The sequence below is a fragment of the Miscanthus floridulus genome, chromosome 1 (genome assembly GCF_019320115.1).
Source record: "Miscanthus floridulus cultivar M001 chromosome 1, ASM1932011v1, whole genome shotgun sequence".
Taxonomy (NCBI): Eukaryota; Viridiplantae; Streptophyta; class Magnoliopsida; order Poales; family Poaceae; genus Miscanthus; species Miscanthus floridulus.
This window is the reverse complement of record NC_089580.1, coordinates 23,843,844-23,856,755: the sequence shown is the minus strand read 5'-3', so window position 1 is coordinate 23,856,755 and position 12,912 is coordinate 23,843,844. Positions and strand designations below refer to the sequence as shown.

The window sequence follows — 12,912 nt, the reverse complement described above, 5'->3', positions numbered from 1 at the left end:
CTTCCGTTCATTTTTTATTAGTTCTCATTTATCTTGCACCCAAGTGTATTCGGCATTTCGGCTCCTACTCCAAGAGCATATCTAAGGGACTCTTCGTATCCTTCCTAAATACTAGGAATAGAGATTTTGGTGAAAAACTATCCTCCAATAGCTTCTCTAAATGGTCATTCAAATATAGCCATCTTCTATTTCGGATTTTTTTGCTAGAAAAAAAAGAAAAAAAGATGAGTATGACTCTCTAGAGTGCTCACTTGATATAGAAGAACTGTTGGAGGAGGGAAAGATATAGAAAACGATTTTTATGCAAATAATTCTCCAAATAATGATTAGGAGAGAGATTTAGAAAGACTCTTGAAGATGCTTTTTTTTAGTCCTCATTTATGTATATTTGTTCTTTTGGAATACATTACTCATTTTTCGCGACTTTTACTTGCAGCACAGCGTCCATGACGACGTAAGCGCTGAGCACATTATTGTTTTACAGATTTACTTTTTCTTTTTGTTTTATACGAATCAACTTGTTGAAATGGCATTTTCAGTTTTTAGACGGTGGGAATTTTCGAACTTGTAACTGAAAGATTCTGGGCATCTAGCTGATTTCTTTATTGTATAGCGTAAACTGTACCTGTTTTTCTTAACCCACCAGATTATTATATACTGCACTGAACAGTCAACCAACATGGGCCCTGTTTGCTTCTCTTATAATCTGTCCGCTTCTCTTATAATCCGTACTTTTCAGCATGTTTTTTCAGCCAGAACTGTTTTTTTCTCTCACAACAAATCAGCTAAAATAGTATTTCGGTTTGTTTTTTCAGCGAAGCGATCGGGCCATATTTTCCCTCCAAAAAAAAAAGAGTATCAGTATCAACGGACAGAAAATTTGGTTTCATTTAGGCCAGATTTGCATCTCAAATGACCGCTAGAGCAAGGGCTGTTGGTCCCAAGAGTGATAAAAAAAAGTGCCCTGAATAGTTTCAGCGTTGATTATTATTAAACTTTCACGACGACCACCAACCCTGGCAAGAAAGATTCTTCACATCGAACCAAATGTAGCCTCGTTTCATCGTAAACGATCGTGAATTATTTACTGTTGGCTGGTTTGATGTGAAAGAAAAATACTATTCTAGCTTATAATTCACGATCGAGCAAACGAACGGGCCAGAGCGGAAGGCCTACCCTGGAGATGTGATTTGGTAAAGTGGCACCAATCGTAAGGCAGCTCAACCACTGAACCTACACTATTAATCATCCATCACCAAACACCCCGAAAGCGACATCACAAGAGATGATTTTTTTTCACATAAGAGAAGGTTATTGCCAAATCATTGTTCCTTCTATTCTTCACCCCAAAAAATATAATATACCGTAAGCCATGCCACATGAAATGCATGAATGAATCATTTAACATTACAGCATATCAAATGCATGAATGAATTATTTAACAACATTACAGCGTGGCGGGAAAAGGTAGATTCTATCGGAAAGTCTATGATCATGGCAGAAAAAAAGTAGATTTTATCGGAAAGCGAAAGTCTATGGAGAGGACAGCGCCAGGGTGTAGCTGCACTGCCTACGTGCATCCAGACCACCCGATCCCTATCTGTTCCACGGCCACATGTGGGCAAAAGCAGAAACACTGCCCACGAGTTCGTAATTGAAAGCGGGTAAAACGATCAATCTGAGTCTCAAATAATAAAAAGAGCCGAAAATCAATAGATGAAGATAAGCATGTGTTTTTTTTAGTTTCCACATTCATGAATTTGATTTTTCCCCCCCAGCCCAAGGACCAAGGGCCAAGCAAGAACATGTCCTTCCCACAAGACTACTTGATGACTGGCTATCAGTCCGAATCCAAGTAGAAACGAAGGTAGAAAGACAAGCCACAACAGTATGCATAAGCAAGTGAGAATCATTTACGGAGTTTAGGTTATTACATTTCTAATACCATTAGGTCCCATACTATGTTTATAAAAGTAATTTTTTCTGACAACTTTAAGGGGTTTTGCCCTTGGTCAGCATGCCATCATGTTCATTTTACATCAGAGAAGCAACAAGAAGTCCACAACAACAACAACAAAGAAAGCCACATGGCCACGAAAGGGAACAACCAAAACCATAAGTACAGGCATGTACAATATTTGAACCAGATAAAGTCCACATCTGTTAATAAGGTTCCTATGGGGAAAAGAGGAAAGTTAGGGTCAGCCTAAACGAACTTGCCTGTCTTTTCTTCTTTTCTTCAATGTTCTCTGCCTCTTTGGCCGGGTCATCCACCTCTACAAGGTCTTCAACCCTTAATCCAGAGGGGCTGTGCGCCGTGTGTCCATCAAATTGCAAATTCTGGGTTTATTCATTGAACATTTGAACGCATACCATGCGCAAGCCCCGATTACAAAAAACAGTGCACTGGCTTCAGAGTCCCACATTGTTGCTATCTGGAATACATTGGGTTGGGCAGAAAAGAGATTGTATGTCCAGGCCATGGGCTGCACGTGTATGCTCGATTATTACTATGCTAATTCACTTGGACCAATCCATAGCCATTCATGTGCACTATGGAGCCTCTTCTTTGCCAGCATTTGAGAGGCTGGATCGAATTCAAACCCTCCTACAGCTCACGTTTGAAACAGTTAATCCCAGCCTTTGCTTTGGATACAAGGGGGAAAAGATAATAGCCACAATCAAAGATCTTAAACCTGTTTCACTTTCATCCATAGTAACTAGCAGCAATATCACGTGTTGGGCATGCTACAGTAGTCTTTTTTTTTTTTGTGGATCTGGAAATATGGTAACAAGGTTAATTGGACATAGGTGAGTGCTAATTCCAAATGTTGTAAATAAACCAGAAGATCAAAATTGTCCAATCAATATTAATGGAAATGTATCCAAGAAAAAAAGGTGAAAACACATGAAAAGGAGTGCTGATGACCTTATGGGGTGTGATACAAACATTTCTGTGTGAAACATGGTAGCTAACTATAACTGATATGTTGCTCATAAAAAAAGAAAGTGTACAACCAAAAGTATACCCAAGTAAGATCAATAGAACCATAGGTACACAGAAAAGATGTATTTACAAAGTGATCCATAAATTGTTCAGCAGAAAATCAAAACTTATGCCAGAAAGATTACTCCAAATAATAAGATTGCCACTTAACAGCAAACAGGGCAGAAATCAACTGAGAAGGGGCACACACCAACTAGGCAAACAACAGTGAACAATAGAACACAAGATGTTCAGTGAGGTCTCAGCTTCAGCTGATCCTGGACATGATGAAAGATAGTTTGGAACCATTTTTCTGGTTTTCAATCCAACCACTCATTTGGATTTCTAAAGAAGCGAAATAACGAAAAGCCACCTACAAGTTTTACAAGGTTTTAGTTTCCGACCACCCTTAGAATCCTGTGTTGCTACGTGGTACCCATGTAGACTATGTCGTGCAAACAGTCTTCGACTGATTCATCTCTTGCCACAGTGGACCATGTGGGTGTTAAACTCAGTGGAGTTTTAGCCCAATTCTAGAAATTGCGCACGTGTTTAGCAAAATCAATTGAGTTCAACGAACATTCCACATGTGTTCATGCAAATTGACACAGAAATCTGCTACTTTACTAGATTGTTAGCACAGATTTTAAATTGACTGCTGGGTTCTCAAATATCCATGCATATAGGGTGGCCATTGTCACACAGAATGCCACACCTTCATCTCAATAGCTGTTCAAACTCAATGCTGAGGATCAGCTAGACATGTAGCTGCCCTGACCCCATAGCAAGAGCATAATCAACAAAACCTCTGCAAAAAAGCTAGCCCCAAATCTCTCTGCAAAATACAGCCAAACACCACCCAAATGCCAAATCCAAACATTTGGCTCAACTTTGCTATTTTACCAGGATAAATGTGCTGCCACACCCTCTACCTCCCATCCACGTCACCATTTGCCTCGTTGTCATGGGCATCCCCTAGCCTTAGCTGTGTAGCTGGCGTCTCAACTCTCAAGAAGTGAACAAAACGAGAAGTCAAGCAGCGAGGCCCATGTCAGATTTAAGGTCCACACTGGCAAGTGATGGGGCAGACAATTTGCCACATCAGGTGTCCATGCGAGCAGCCACTTGAATGATCAACACAGGATCCAAAGGGAGGTGAGAATTTGAAACCACATAAAACTTGTGGGAGGTTGACTGGAACAAATGTACTTGTGGGTGTTTTTTTTTCCTGAAAAACACACCAGCTTGTCCTCTGGGGGAGAGGGGGCTTTTGTTACTTTCTTTCTAAGAATAGTCCAGTGTGAAAAAGTTTTAAGACTCATTTATTTTATAATTGAGCAACAATCCTGCAATCTGATGAATTTTGAACCCTGATGCCGTTCTCCTTTTGGATCAGGTAGACAACACATCTTTGACGAAATTAAAGAAAAAAATCACTATATTGTCCTTAGACTTGTAGTGAATGACCACTCAGGTCCTTGAACTTTCAATCAAGAAATTAAAGAACGAAAGTTCAATATGTTATCCTTACACTTGTGGTGAATGATTACTCAATTTCTTAGACTTCAAAATTAACTACAGATCCCCGCAGTTTTTTTTTTTGACTGTCGATCCCCGCAGTTGCAAATCATCTCTTACAAACTTGAACATGGAAATTATGTCAACTAGGATGTTAAGCCTTATTATGCTAGTTTCTGACAACAAGGAGTAGTTCAGACGTCTCACAGCAGGAAGGTATAAATGAGTTGCTCATCAAGATAAATGAAGGCATTGACGGCCTTTTATCAGGATTTTAAAGTTATTGAGGATCCCTTGTGCCGCTCAGAGGTTGCATGTCACTAGTTACCCTGGTGTCAGAGTCAAAGCCAATACTGCTGCTCAAGTGTACATCATTAACATCCTTTTCGTTAGGCAGGAACCGATCAGTTTCTAAGATATATCAAGCTTAGCTTTTTCTAGCAGTCAGCAGTCTATTACCGCAGAGTGCCCTCCTAAGTCATCGATAACCGCGTACACCCCAGCTTCAGTTTTATCTTGAGAACATCAGTAAAAAAACTGGTTGAGATGTGACAGAAAGATTGCTGTATGTTATAACGATGACCAGCAGCCACATATAAGGAGACCTATGATTTAAAAAACATAAAGCGAGGCAAATAGAAAAGATTCAAGTTATTACCTGGACAATTTAGAACTATGTAATTTCGTTACGCTAGTAATGAAATTCGGTAACCGTTATGGAAAAAATTACCTGGACAATTTGCCCATGCATAATGAAGTCACATCTTTGAATCATATCCAAGGTGTCCATCCCTCGTACATATTGCATAAGTTGTCGATGTTTGTTGCTTGTTTAAGAAGATAATCAACTTGCTCAGAAATATTCAAGGACCTTGACAGAATAACATGAGATCAATAAAACAAGAAATGTAAATAAATAAAATTGACTGCTAAAATTCTTCCTCTTAATTGCCCACCTGGTACCATCTATATCCTGTCCATGTAACTTATGCTCCACTTGCTTCAGGATGGACAGAGCAAAAGGATTTTTACCTGTTGCCATCAATGAGAACAAGTAAATGCTAGCTGTAATTTGTTTCAGGTTCAGAATGCTTAAGGCATTTACTTGATTAGAAGCTAAGAAGTTCTCAGACACAAAAAAGATTACGAAAATACAAAGGTATGATTATTTATAATATTCAATCTCCCATAGCAAAGAACATGAGAGAAAATTACTCACCTTTTTGCATTAATCTTTCTTATATAAACCAAAATTAGATAGCATACTGAGTATAAGGTTGATGAAGTTAAAGATGCCTAATGTCTTATTATTTTTTTACAGTATATGCAATTTTAGTTGCTTCTCAGATGAAAACTATTCGGTGTCAACATAGTGATGACTGTACATTTGCAAACAGATTAAAACAACAATGATCTGATAATTTTAAGTGTTGAGATACACAATACATTTCTTATATTAGTTTCAGAGCGGCGTAGTTTCTGTCAGACAAAACAATTCAGTAAAACTCAGATACAGACCATCAACCCTTTTATTTTTGTCTTACCTCTAGTCACTCGAGTAGTCGAGTCTCCATAGGATTTAGGATCGCTGTTGTCACATTCTTGTCCTCTAACTTGTTTGAAGGCTGCTGCACTGTTATCCGCACTTTCAATTCTTCCCTCCACCAAATCGGTTTCAACCTCCTGATTGTTGCTGCTGTCTTTTGTTTCCTGGTCGGTAGCACCAGGACCTTCTATTTCAGCCCCATCATCCATAAGAGCATCTATTTTCTCTAAGTTGTCATAAGAACTAATCTGGGTCAACCCTGTGGTACATCCAGAACTGCTAGTATATGAGTGCTCTGGAGGTGAAATCCAACATCCATCTTGCAAGGAAACGTCGTTATTCATTTCTAAATCTGAAGAGCCACAATCCATGCCACCAGGAGATGCTCTATCCTTCTCAGTTGATGGATCACTTTGCAAAAGATCGGGATGTGTTGAGAGCATATCCTGGGATCTCACAGATTCCCTTTCTCCTGGAACTTCTACAGCCTGTGAATAAGAAAAAAAGATGAGTGAGATAATTGAGACCTAGACAAATGTAGCAAAAAGAAAGGGTTAGTGTTAAACTTATGTATGTAAACCAAAATACATCTATATTCCTTGTAAAAAATAGCAATCAAAACTGACTAAACAGACAAAGCAGAAATGTCTGTACGTCACATGAGTATTTAGAAATTCAGATTCACATACATTGACCAGGAAGTTCAAACATGGTCATGCTTCTGCTAATATACTACTGCACCTGAAGCTTTGCAAAATGTTCACCTCTTTTATCATTTTATATGACTTAAATTTCAAACTGTGGTTGCAAATGATTAACATGCTCTCAGCATATAACATTTCTTAGCTAAGTACCTTGTGAAGATTCCCAGCATGAAGACTTGAAATGTGTCCAAGCTTCATTACCATGGAATGCAGTTCCTTCACATTCTCAATGAGTGGACCCACCAGAGGTTCCATAGTTTTGCAAGCTTCCCTAACTTTAATGTTATAAGATTGGTATAATGCCTTTCCGTGAATAAGAGGCATACTAGCATTGTTCTTCTCTCTTTCCTTTGAAATCACTTCAGACATAACAGTTACATCAGCACATAGACAGGCTTCAAGTGGAAATAGAACTGTATTTGCCTGTTGAGCACAAAACATAAGCTTTTCTTCAGATTAAAAAAAAGCAATACCATGTTCTACCAAAACCAATATTGATGATAAGTATTTATATGTTACAGGAATATTGTTTAGCATATTCCAATAATGTTTTATGATCCACATATATCAAAACCATGTCGATATTAAAATTTTAATATACTGAAATCTAAAAATTCATGCACATGAAAAACAGGTAAATATATTGATCTTGGGGAACGAAATTTAATGAACAAAGAGAAGCAGTGACAAGCCTTGGAAAGATTGGTCATAAGAGAACTGTGCACTGCAGCGGCTTCCTTCCCCAGAGTGTACACATCATGCAACCCATCTGCTATAGCTAAAACCTGCAAATAATTCACCAGGAAATCAGGAACAAGAAATAACTGATTCAACCACATTGTCAAGAACAACTAAAAAGAGAGTGTGACTACATAAAACAGACCACCAGGTATGAAACCTCTAGTTCATCATAGTTGAAGAGTTAAAATTCATCATAGAAGTGCATATACGATTCAGCAATAGCAAACATCGAGCTAAATAATAATAATTTCTCAATTCAAAGTCAATGTAGTTACAAACCATTTGCAGACTTCCACAGCCCAATTCACACAATTTTTTTGACTAACTCTTATGAAATCATAAAACTCAAAACAAAAAGTTCCATGAAGATGATATTTGTTTATGTACCTCCTCGAGCAAGGAACCACATTCAGAAGTCAAAGCAGTGCGGTCCTGTGATACATGTTTGAATCCAGATAGCAATGCACTTGCTTCACAAGCATGTTCATACATAGCAACAAGAGCATCCTGCAGATTAGCTGGCAAAAGATACCAATCTATTATACAATGATAAATACAGGGAATATATCTTACAAGTTCCCACATTGGATGATAAAAAGAAACAAAGCAACAACTTCATAAGTAGGAGTGGCATACCTAAAGCAGAATTTGCTTTCACAGAGACTACTGAAACCTGGTTGTTTGCTGAAAACAAGCCTTTTCCAGCAGCTTCCAGGCTGAGCTGGCCAAGTTTCCATTCTTGTTCTGCACCTGTTTGTAACATAAGTAAACTATTATGGAACAGGAGAAACTTATGTAGCATAACAAGAGGGACCATAATGGAAGAAGTGTGCAAAACTTTCAGATTCTGGCGATGCCCATATTTTGTTTAGTGGTAGTTGTGTAGCTGAGTACTATAGAGCATAAATGAAAAAGTAACAAAAATAAACACAAGTTATGGTACAAACAAGCAACCAGCCAACCACAGCCTATACACTAGCACATCAGCACAATTAACACCACAAACCACAAGAAACCAACAGGCTATCTTCAGCAGATGCAGCTTTTTAGAGAAAGACAAAACTATCCATCTTGATTAATTGAGTGGGGCACAACAATCTCCACAGAAATTTGGATATACCCATGTGCACATGAACAGCATCGAGCATAACTTTAATGGAAATATGAAAGGATGAATAGTCAACTTACATGTAAAAGAATGATATGCTGCATCTAGACGTGCCAGGAGATTCAAGAAAGTTTGCTGCCAGGCCCTGCCTTTGTCCGTCGATTGTTCAGAAGCTTTATCCTCAGGAACGAAGTAAAGTCCATCTCTGGATGCTTCAAACTCTAAAACAGAGGTGCAAAGTTGAACAAGATCAGATGCCTCTTTTTGAACCACTCGAAGCAATTTCCTTCTTTTTAATAGATGACCATGAAATTCAGGGGGAATTCCTGAACCCTTTGCCGTTGAACCACCTGCACTGGAAGTATTTGGTCCAGCGCAGGCCCATCCCATTGCTCTCTCAAGTTGTCCTTCAGCCGAAACAGAAATGCTTTCACAAGCGTGCAGGAATTCAATTGACCTTGTTACTAATGAGACCGAAGATTGGATCTTATCTAACAAGTTGCTTCTGCTCAAATTTAAAATCAAAGAGATGAACTTATCATCACTAAGAATATTTTGTGACAAAACCTTTGCCTTCTGTGCATGAGGCGATGAAATATCATGTAGCCATTCAACCTGAACTATTTCCAAAATGATTTTGCGCAGAGCCTCAGTGAGTTCATTTAATTGCCTTTTCATTAACGAAACTGCGGTGCGGGCAGCTCTAGCTGTTTCATGAGCATTACAATACTCCTCAAGCATTAATGCAACCCTTCCAACGGCAGCAGAATCTCTTTTAGGCTGATCTGATTCTCTTATTCCTTTACTCAGCTGCAGTAAAACACTAATTTCTTCATCTAACTTTAAGATGAGCGCAGGAGCAATCCTTTCTGTAACATACCGGAAAACTTGTTTTTCCACATGGATCGCAAGCTTCTTTTTAAGAGTCATGTAAAGTTGATTAGCACTAATACTATGCTCAAGAGAAGATGAAATCTCACGCATGCATAAATCAAGAACTGAATCAAGAAGATTGAGTTTCCAAACGAAAAAAGCATGATCCTTCAATATGCCAGCTAAAGGCCACACCACATCAGACAATGAAGAACCCAAAGACAAAGCATCTTTAACATTGGAAATGGGATTATCTATGTGAGGGAACATGCCAGATGATGATAGCATATGGTCAAGTGCTTCCAGGTCAGCAAAGGGCTTTGTCAAGATTGAAAGGAGGGCCTTAATTTGTCTAAAATGAAACTCACTTTCCTGATCATGATCCACCAAAGATGAGACATACTGTTTAGAAGAAAGCAATGAATTCATGACAGTGTCTTCTACTTTCATAAGTGACGAAATAAGCATATCTTTCTGGCTCCATGTTTCATGTAGTTGTTCCAATTGTGCCCTACAGATTTCCTCCTGTGAAGTTAGCTCCTCTGCTTCTTCCCATGATAGATGTTCTCTACCTCTTGCAGCAGCTTCTTCAAGAGCTATTTGCTGCTCAGTAATTCTGCCAACTTTCACAGAGTAGTTCTGTTCCAATTCAGTAAGAGATGTTCTCTCAAGTTCTACCTCAATCAGCTTCCCTAGAGCATTATCAACAGAACCACGTACCTCAGAAATTGACCTGATGGTTTCCTTTACCTCTGATTTATGTGGAACAACTGATCTGATAAATTCTGGAAGAAAAGCTTCAGTCATTTGTTCAATCAAGTTGATACTTGAGTGCAAAGCGGCCTGAAAAGTAGAAGCCCAGTGCCTAGGACTGGGCTTTGCATAAGCAGCACTTGTTTCAGCTAAGGTTTTCCCAATAACTTCATGCACTTCGTCAACAACTCCAGAGATTAATGCGCATTTTTCTATGTGTTGTTCGAAAACTTGCAAGCCCATTCCAGCATCAGCTTCAAGACCAGAATCATCTGTCCTAAATTTAGCTTTTCCAATAGCTTTAGTTGAAAGCTCAGACACTTTGGCTCTAATATCACTATATAACTGACCCACAGCAATCCCAAGAATAGAGAGCACCTTACCTGTTGTCTCTTGTACATCACCCTTGGCTGGAGTTTTGATCTCACCCTGCTGAGGACTTCCTGAATGCGACAAATGAGTATTATCGCCATCCTTCTTTTGTGAAGGAAATTGAACAGAATTCATGAATGCAGAAAGTATCCGCTCTTTGGATTGCACTTCATTATTCAACCCAATAGAATTCATCAGTTCAGAACACTCCCTCGCAAGTCTTTCCACACATGAAACATAACTTTCCATTTGATTTAAGAGATCCATATATCTTTGTTGCACTAGATTAATGCCTTCACCTTGAACCTTAGCAATGACTTCTGCAGCCTGAATTTTGGCAAGGGAAAGCATATCTTGCGATGTACTCCTTACAGATAGCTGCAAGATTTGCGCCCAACTAGTGATCGGACTGGTTGTGATGTAATTAACTGGAAGAACTTGCTTCAAGACTAAAGAATATTCACCAAGTGAGTCTAAAGCAGAGGAAAGTCCACCCTGTAACTCAGATAATAATTGAGAAACCTCCCTATCCAATTCCGAGCACTGTGCTCTTGTTGGTTCTGGTACAACTGTAAGTGGGACTCCTGATTCTAGGACGGCTGAAATAAGGCTCAATGCCTCGTCCTTACAATTCAATTGCATGCATGACTCAACGCACGCAACAGAGTTCTCCCGTATAGCCTCAAGAACCAGTGCATGTTTTTCCACCCATATTGCAAGCTTGTTAGCTTCATCAACTGCAGCAGCTTTTGCTTCTGCTAACTCATGAGCGTGAATTTCAAATGAAGTGCGAGATTTCTCAGCAACTGATGTAGCATCAGCTAGGACTGACTTAGCCGACATTTCATGCTGCAAAACACTTGATCTCTCTTTCTCAGCATGATAAAATATAGCCGATGCAGCTTCATACTGATCTAAAATATCCAAGAATTTCTGCACGTAGTAAAAGTTAGCAGGAGATTAAAAATATTTTATTTGAAATACTTAATATGTGACTAACAAAATTGTAAAGAATACCTTTAGAGAAGATACTGTAGCTGGCAAATTAGTTAAGATATCCTTGTGCTCCTGGGAAAAGGAAAGCGTTCAATCAGATAGTGACAATAATAATAAAAATAACTTATAGTTCAGGACAGGCAACATCACAAAATGGGCCTCAATCCTGAAACAGTAATCATAGCGTATATGTACTAGTGTGTGAAAGATGGAATCAGAGAGGCTATATCACCCATTTTATTCCTACAACCTTATCGGAACCAATGATAGATAATGAAACAATTATTAATCATGCACCAATAATCTACTATATATTTCTTAGGAATAAATTAAACAAGAAAGTTTGGCTATAACCATGCATACAACATCAGTTAGCTAATTTGATAGTGTCCCTACATTTGCTTCAATCATTCATAAATACAACTTTTCTATATCAAACAGTACGCCATCATCTTCAGTAAGCAACTTTGGCCACCAAAATTAAATTATTCATAGTAATATGTTGGTAAAGGGAAAAACACATTTGGAAGTACTTCTGATGACAAATAACAATTTAAAAGTCCAACCTTCATGTTAAAAAACTATAAATCTAAGCAGTCAAAGCTAAAGTCTGACCACTCATTCTAAAACGGTGTATATTTCTGGGAAGAAGTTTTGCTTAGTAAATACAATAAGAGTGCAGATTTTCCACAATGAAGCGTGTGTTTAGTAGCACCTCCCTGTTAAATTAATCACAGATGATAGATGCAGAGAAACTTTCCAACTCGAATAGATAACAGTCACCTGCAAAGGAACACGGATTTCTTGAATTCTAGAAGAGAACAAGCTCAAACTAACTGCTAATTCCATTCCTTTCTTCTCTTCACCGGCAATTCCTGCTTCATCTTGGATATTTCCACGTGTCCACTCAATCAATGGATCCCAAACAAATACTTCCAACAACATCAAAATGATATCTTTGTTCTTCAAGAGGACATCCATAACTTCCTCACAAGTAACTCTAAAAACACCTTCCATGCCAGTCAATCCTAAAGCTGATTCAATAGTTTGAGTGAGACGGAATGGAACAATTTCTGGAATCTTCAACCTCTTCCCTTTATCAAAGCATATGTTGTAATCAATATGAACTACATCCCCATTGCTGAAATCCATAAGAATGTTGTCCAAATGTCTATCTCCAAGACCCAGTATATGGCCAACTATGCTCATGGCTGCTACGCTGCTCGAGAATCTGCAATGAGAAATTGATTCATAGTTAAGCAATCGTCAACAGCAAATTTAGTTATCAGCCATTAAATTGTTAAAATCATAGCAC

The 12,912-nt window shown here is 38.5% G+C and overlaps 1 protein-coding gene across 3 annotated transcripts in view; it reads right to left on the bottom strand.

Annotated features, from left to right (window-relative positions):
* Nucleotides 1-1,964: 1,964 nt before the first annotated feature.
* The window catches only part of LOC136457296 (uncharacterized), a 31,109-nt gene continuing 20,161 nt past the window's right edge, over nucleotides 1,965-12,912 (bottom strand). Inside the window, exons 6-17 of one of the 3 annotated variants that reach the window (XR_010759708.1) lie at nucleotides 12,381-12,828; nucleotides 11,619-11,669; nucleotides 8,684-11,534; nucleotides 8,132-8,245; nucleotides 7,883-8,013; nucleotides 7,447-7,539; nucleotides 6,905-7,177; nucleotides 6,049-6,538; nucleotides 5,461-5,536; nucleotides 5,235-5,375; nucleotides 2,697-2,777; nucleotides 1,965-2,608 (exon numbers count right to left, since the gene is read on the bottom strand). Coding sequence is in view for 2 of the 3 variants with exons in the window: in XM_066457366.1 (XP_066313463.1) it covers nucleotides 5,276-5,375; nucleotides 5,461-5,536; nucleotides 6,049-6,538; nucleotides 6,905-7,177; nucleotides 7,447-7,539; nucleotides 7,883-8,013; nucleotides 8,132-8,245; nucleotides 8,684-11,534; nucleotides 11,619-11,669; nucleotides 12,381-12,828 (4,627 nt within the window). In the remaining variant the exon portion in view is untranslated. Of the gene's footprint in view, nucleotides 2,778-5,234; nucleotides 5,376-5,460; nucleotides 5,537-6,048; nucleotides 6,539-6,904; nucleotides 7,178-7,446; nucleotides 7,540-7,882; nucleotides 8,014-8,131; nucleotides 8,246-8,683; nucleotides 11,535-11,618; nucleotides 11,670-12,380; nucleotides 12,829-12,912 lie in introns of all 3 variants that reach the window. The other 2 variants (XM_066457366.1, XM_066457446.1) reach the window with 2 other exon arrangements.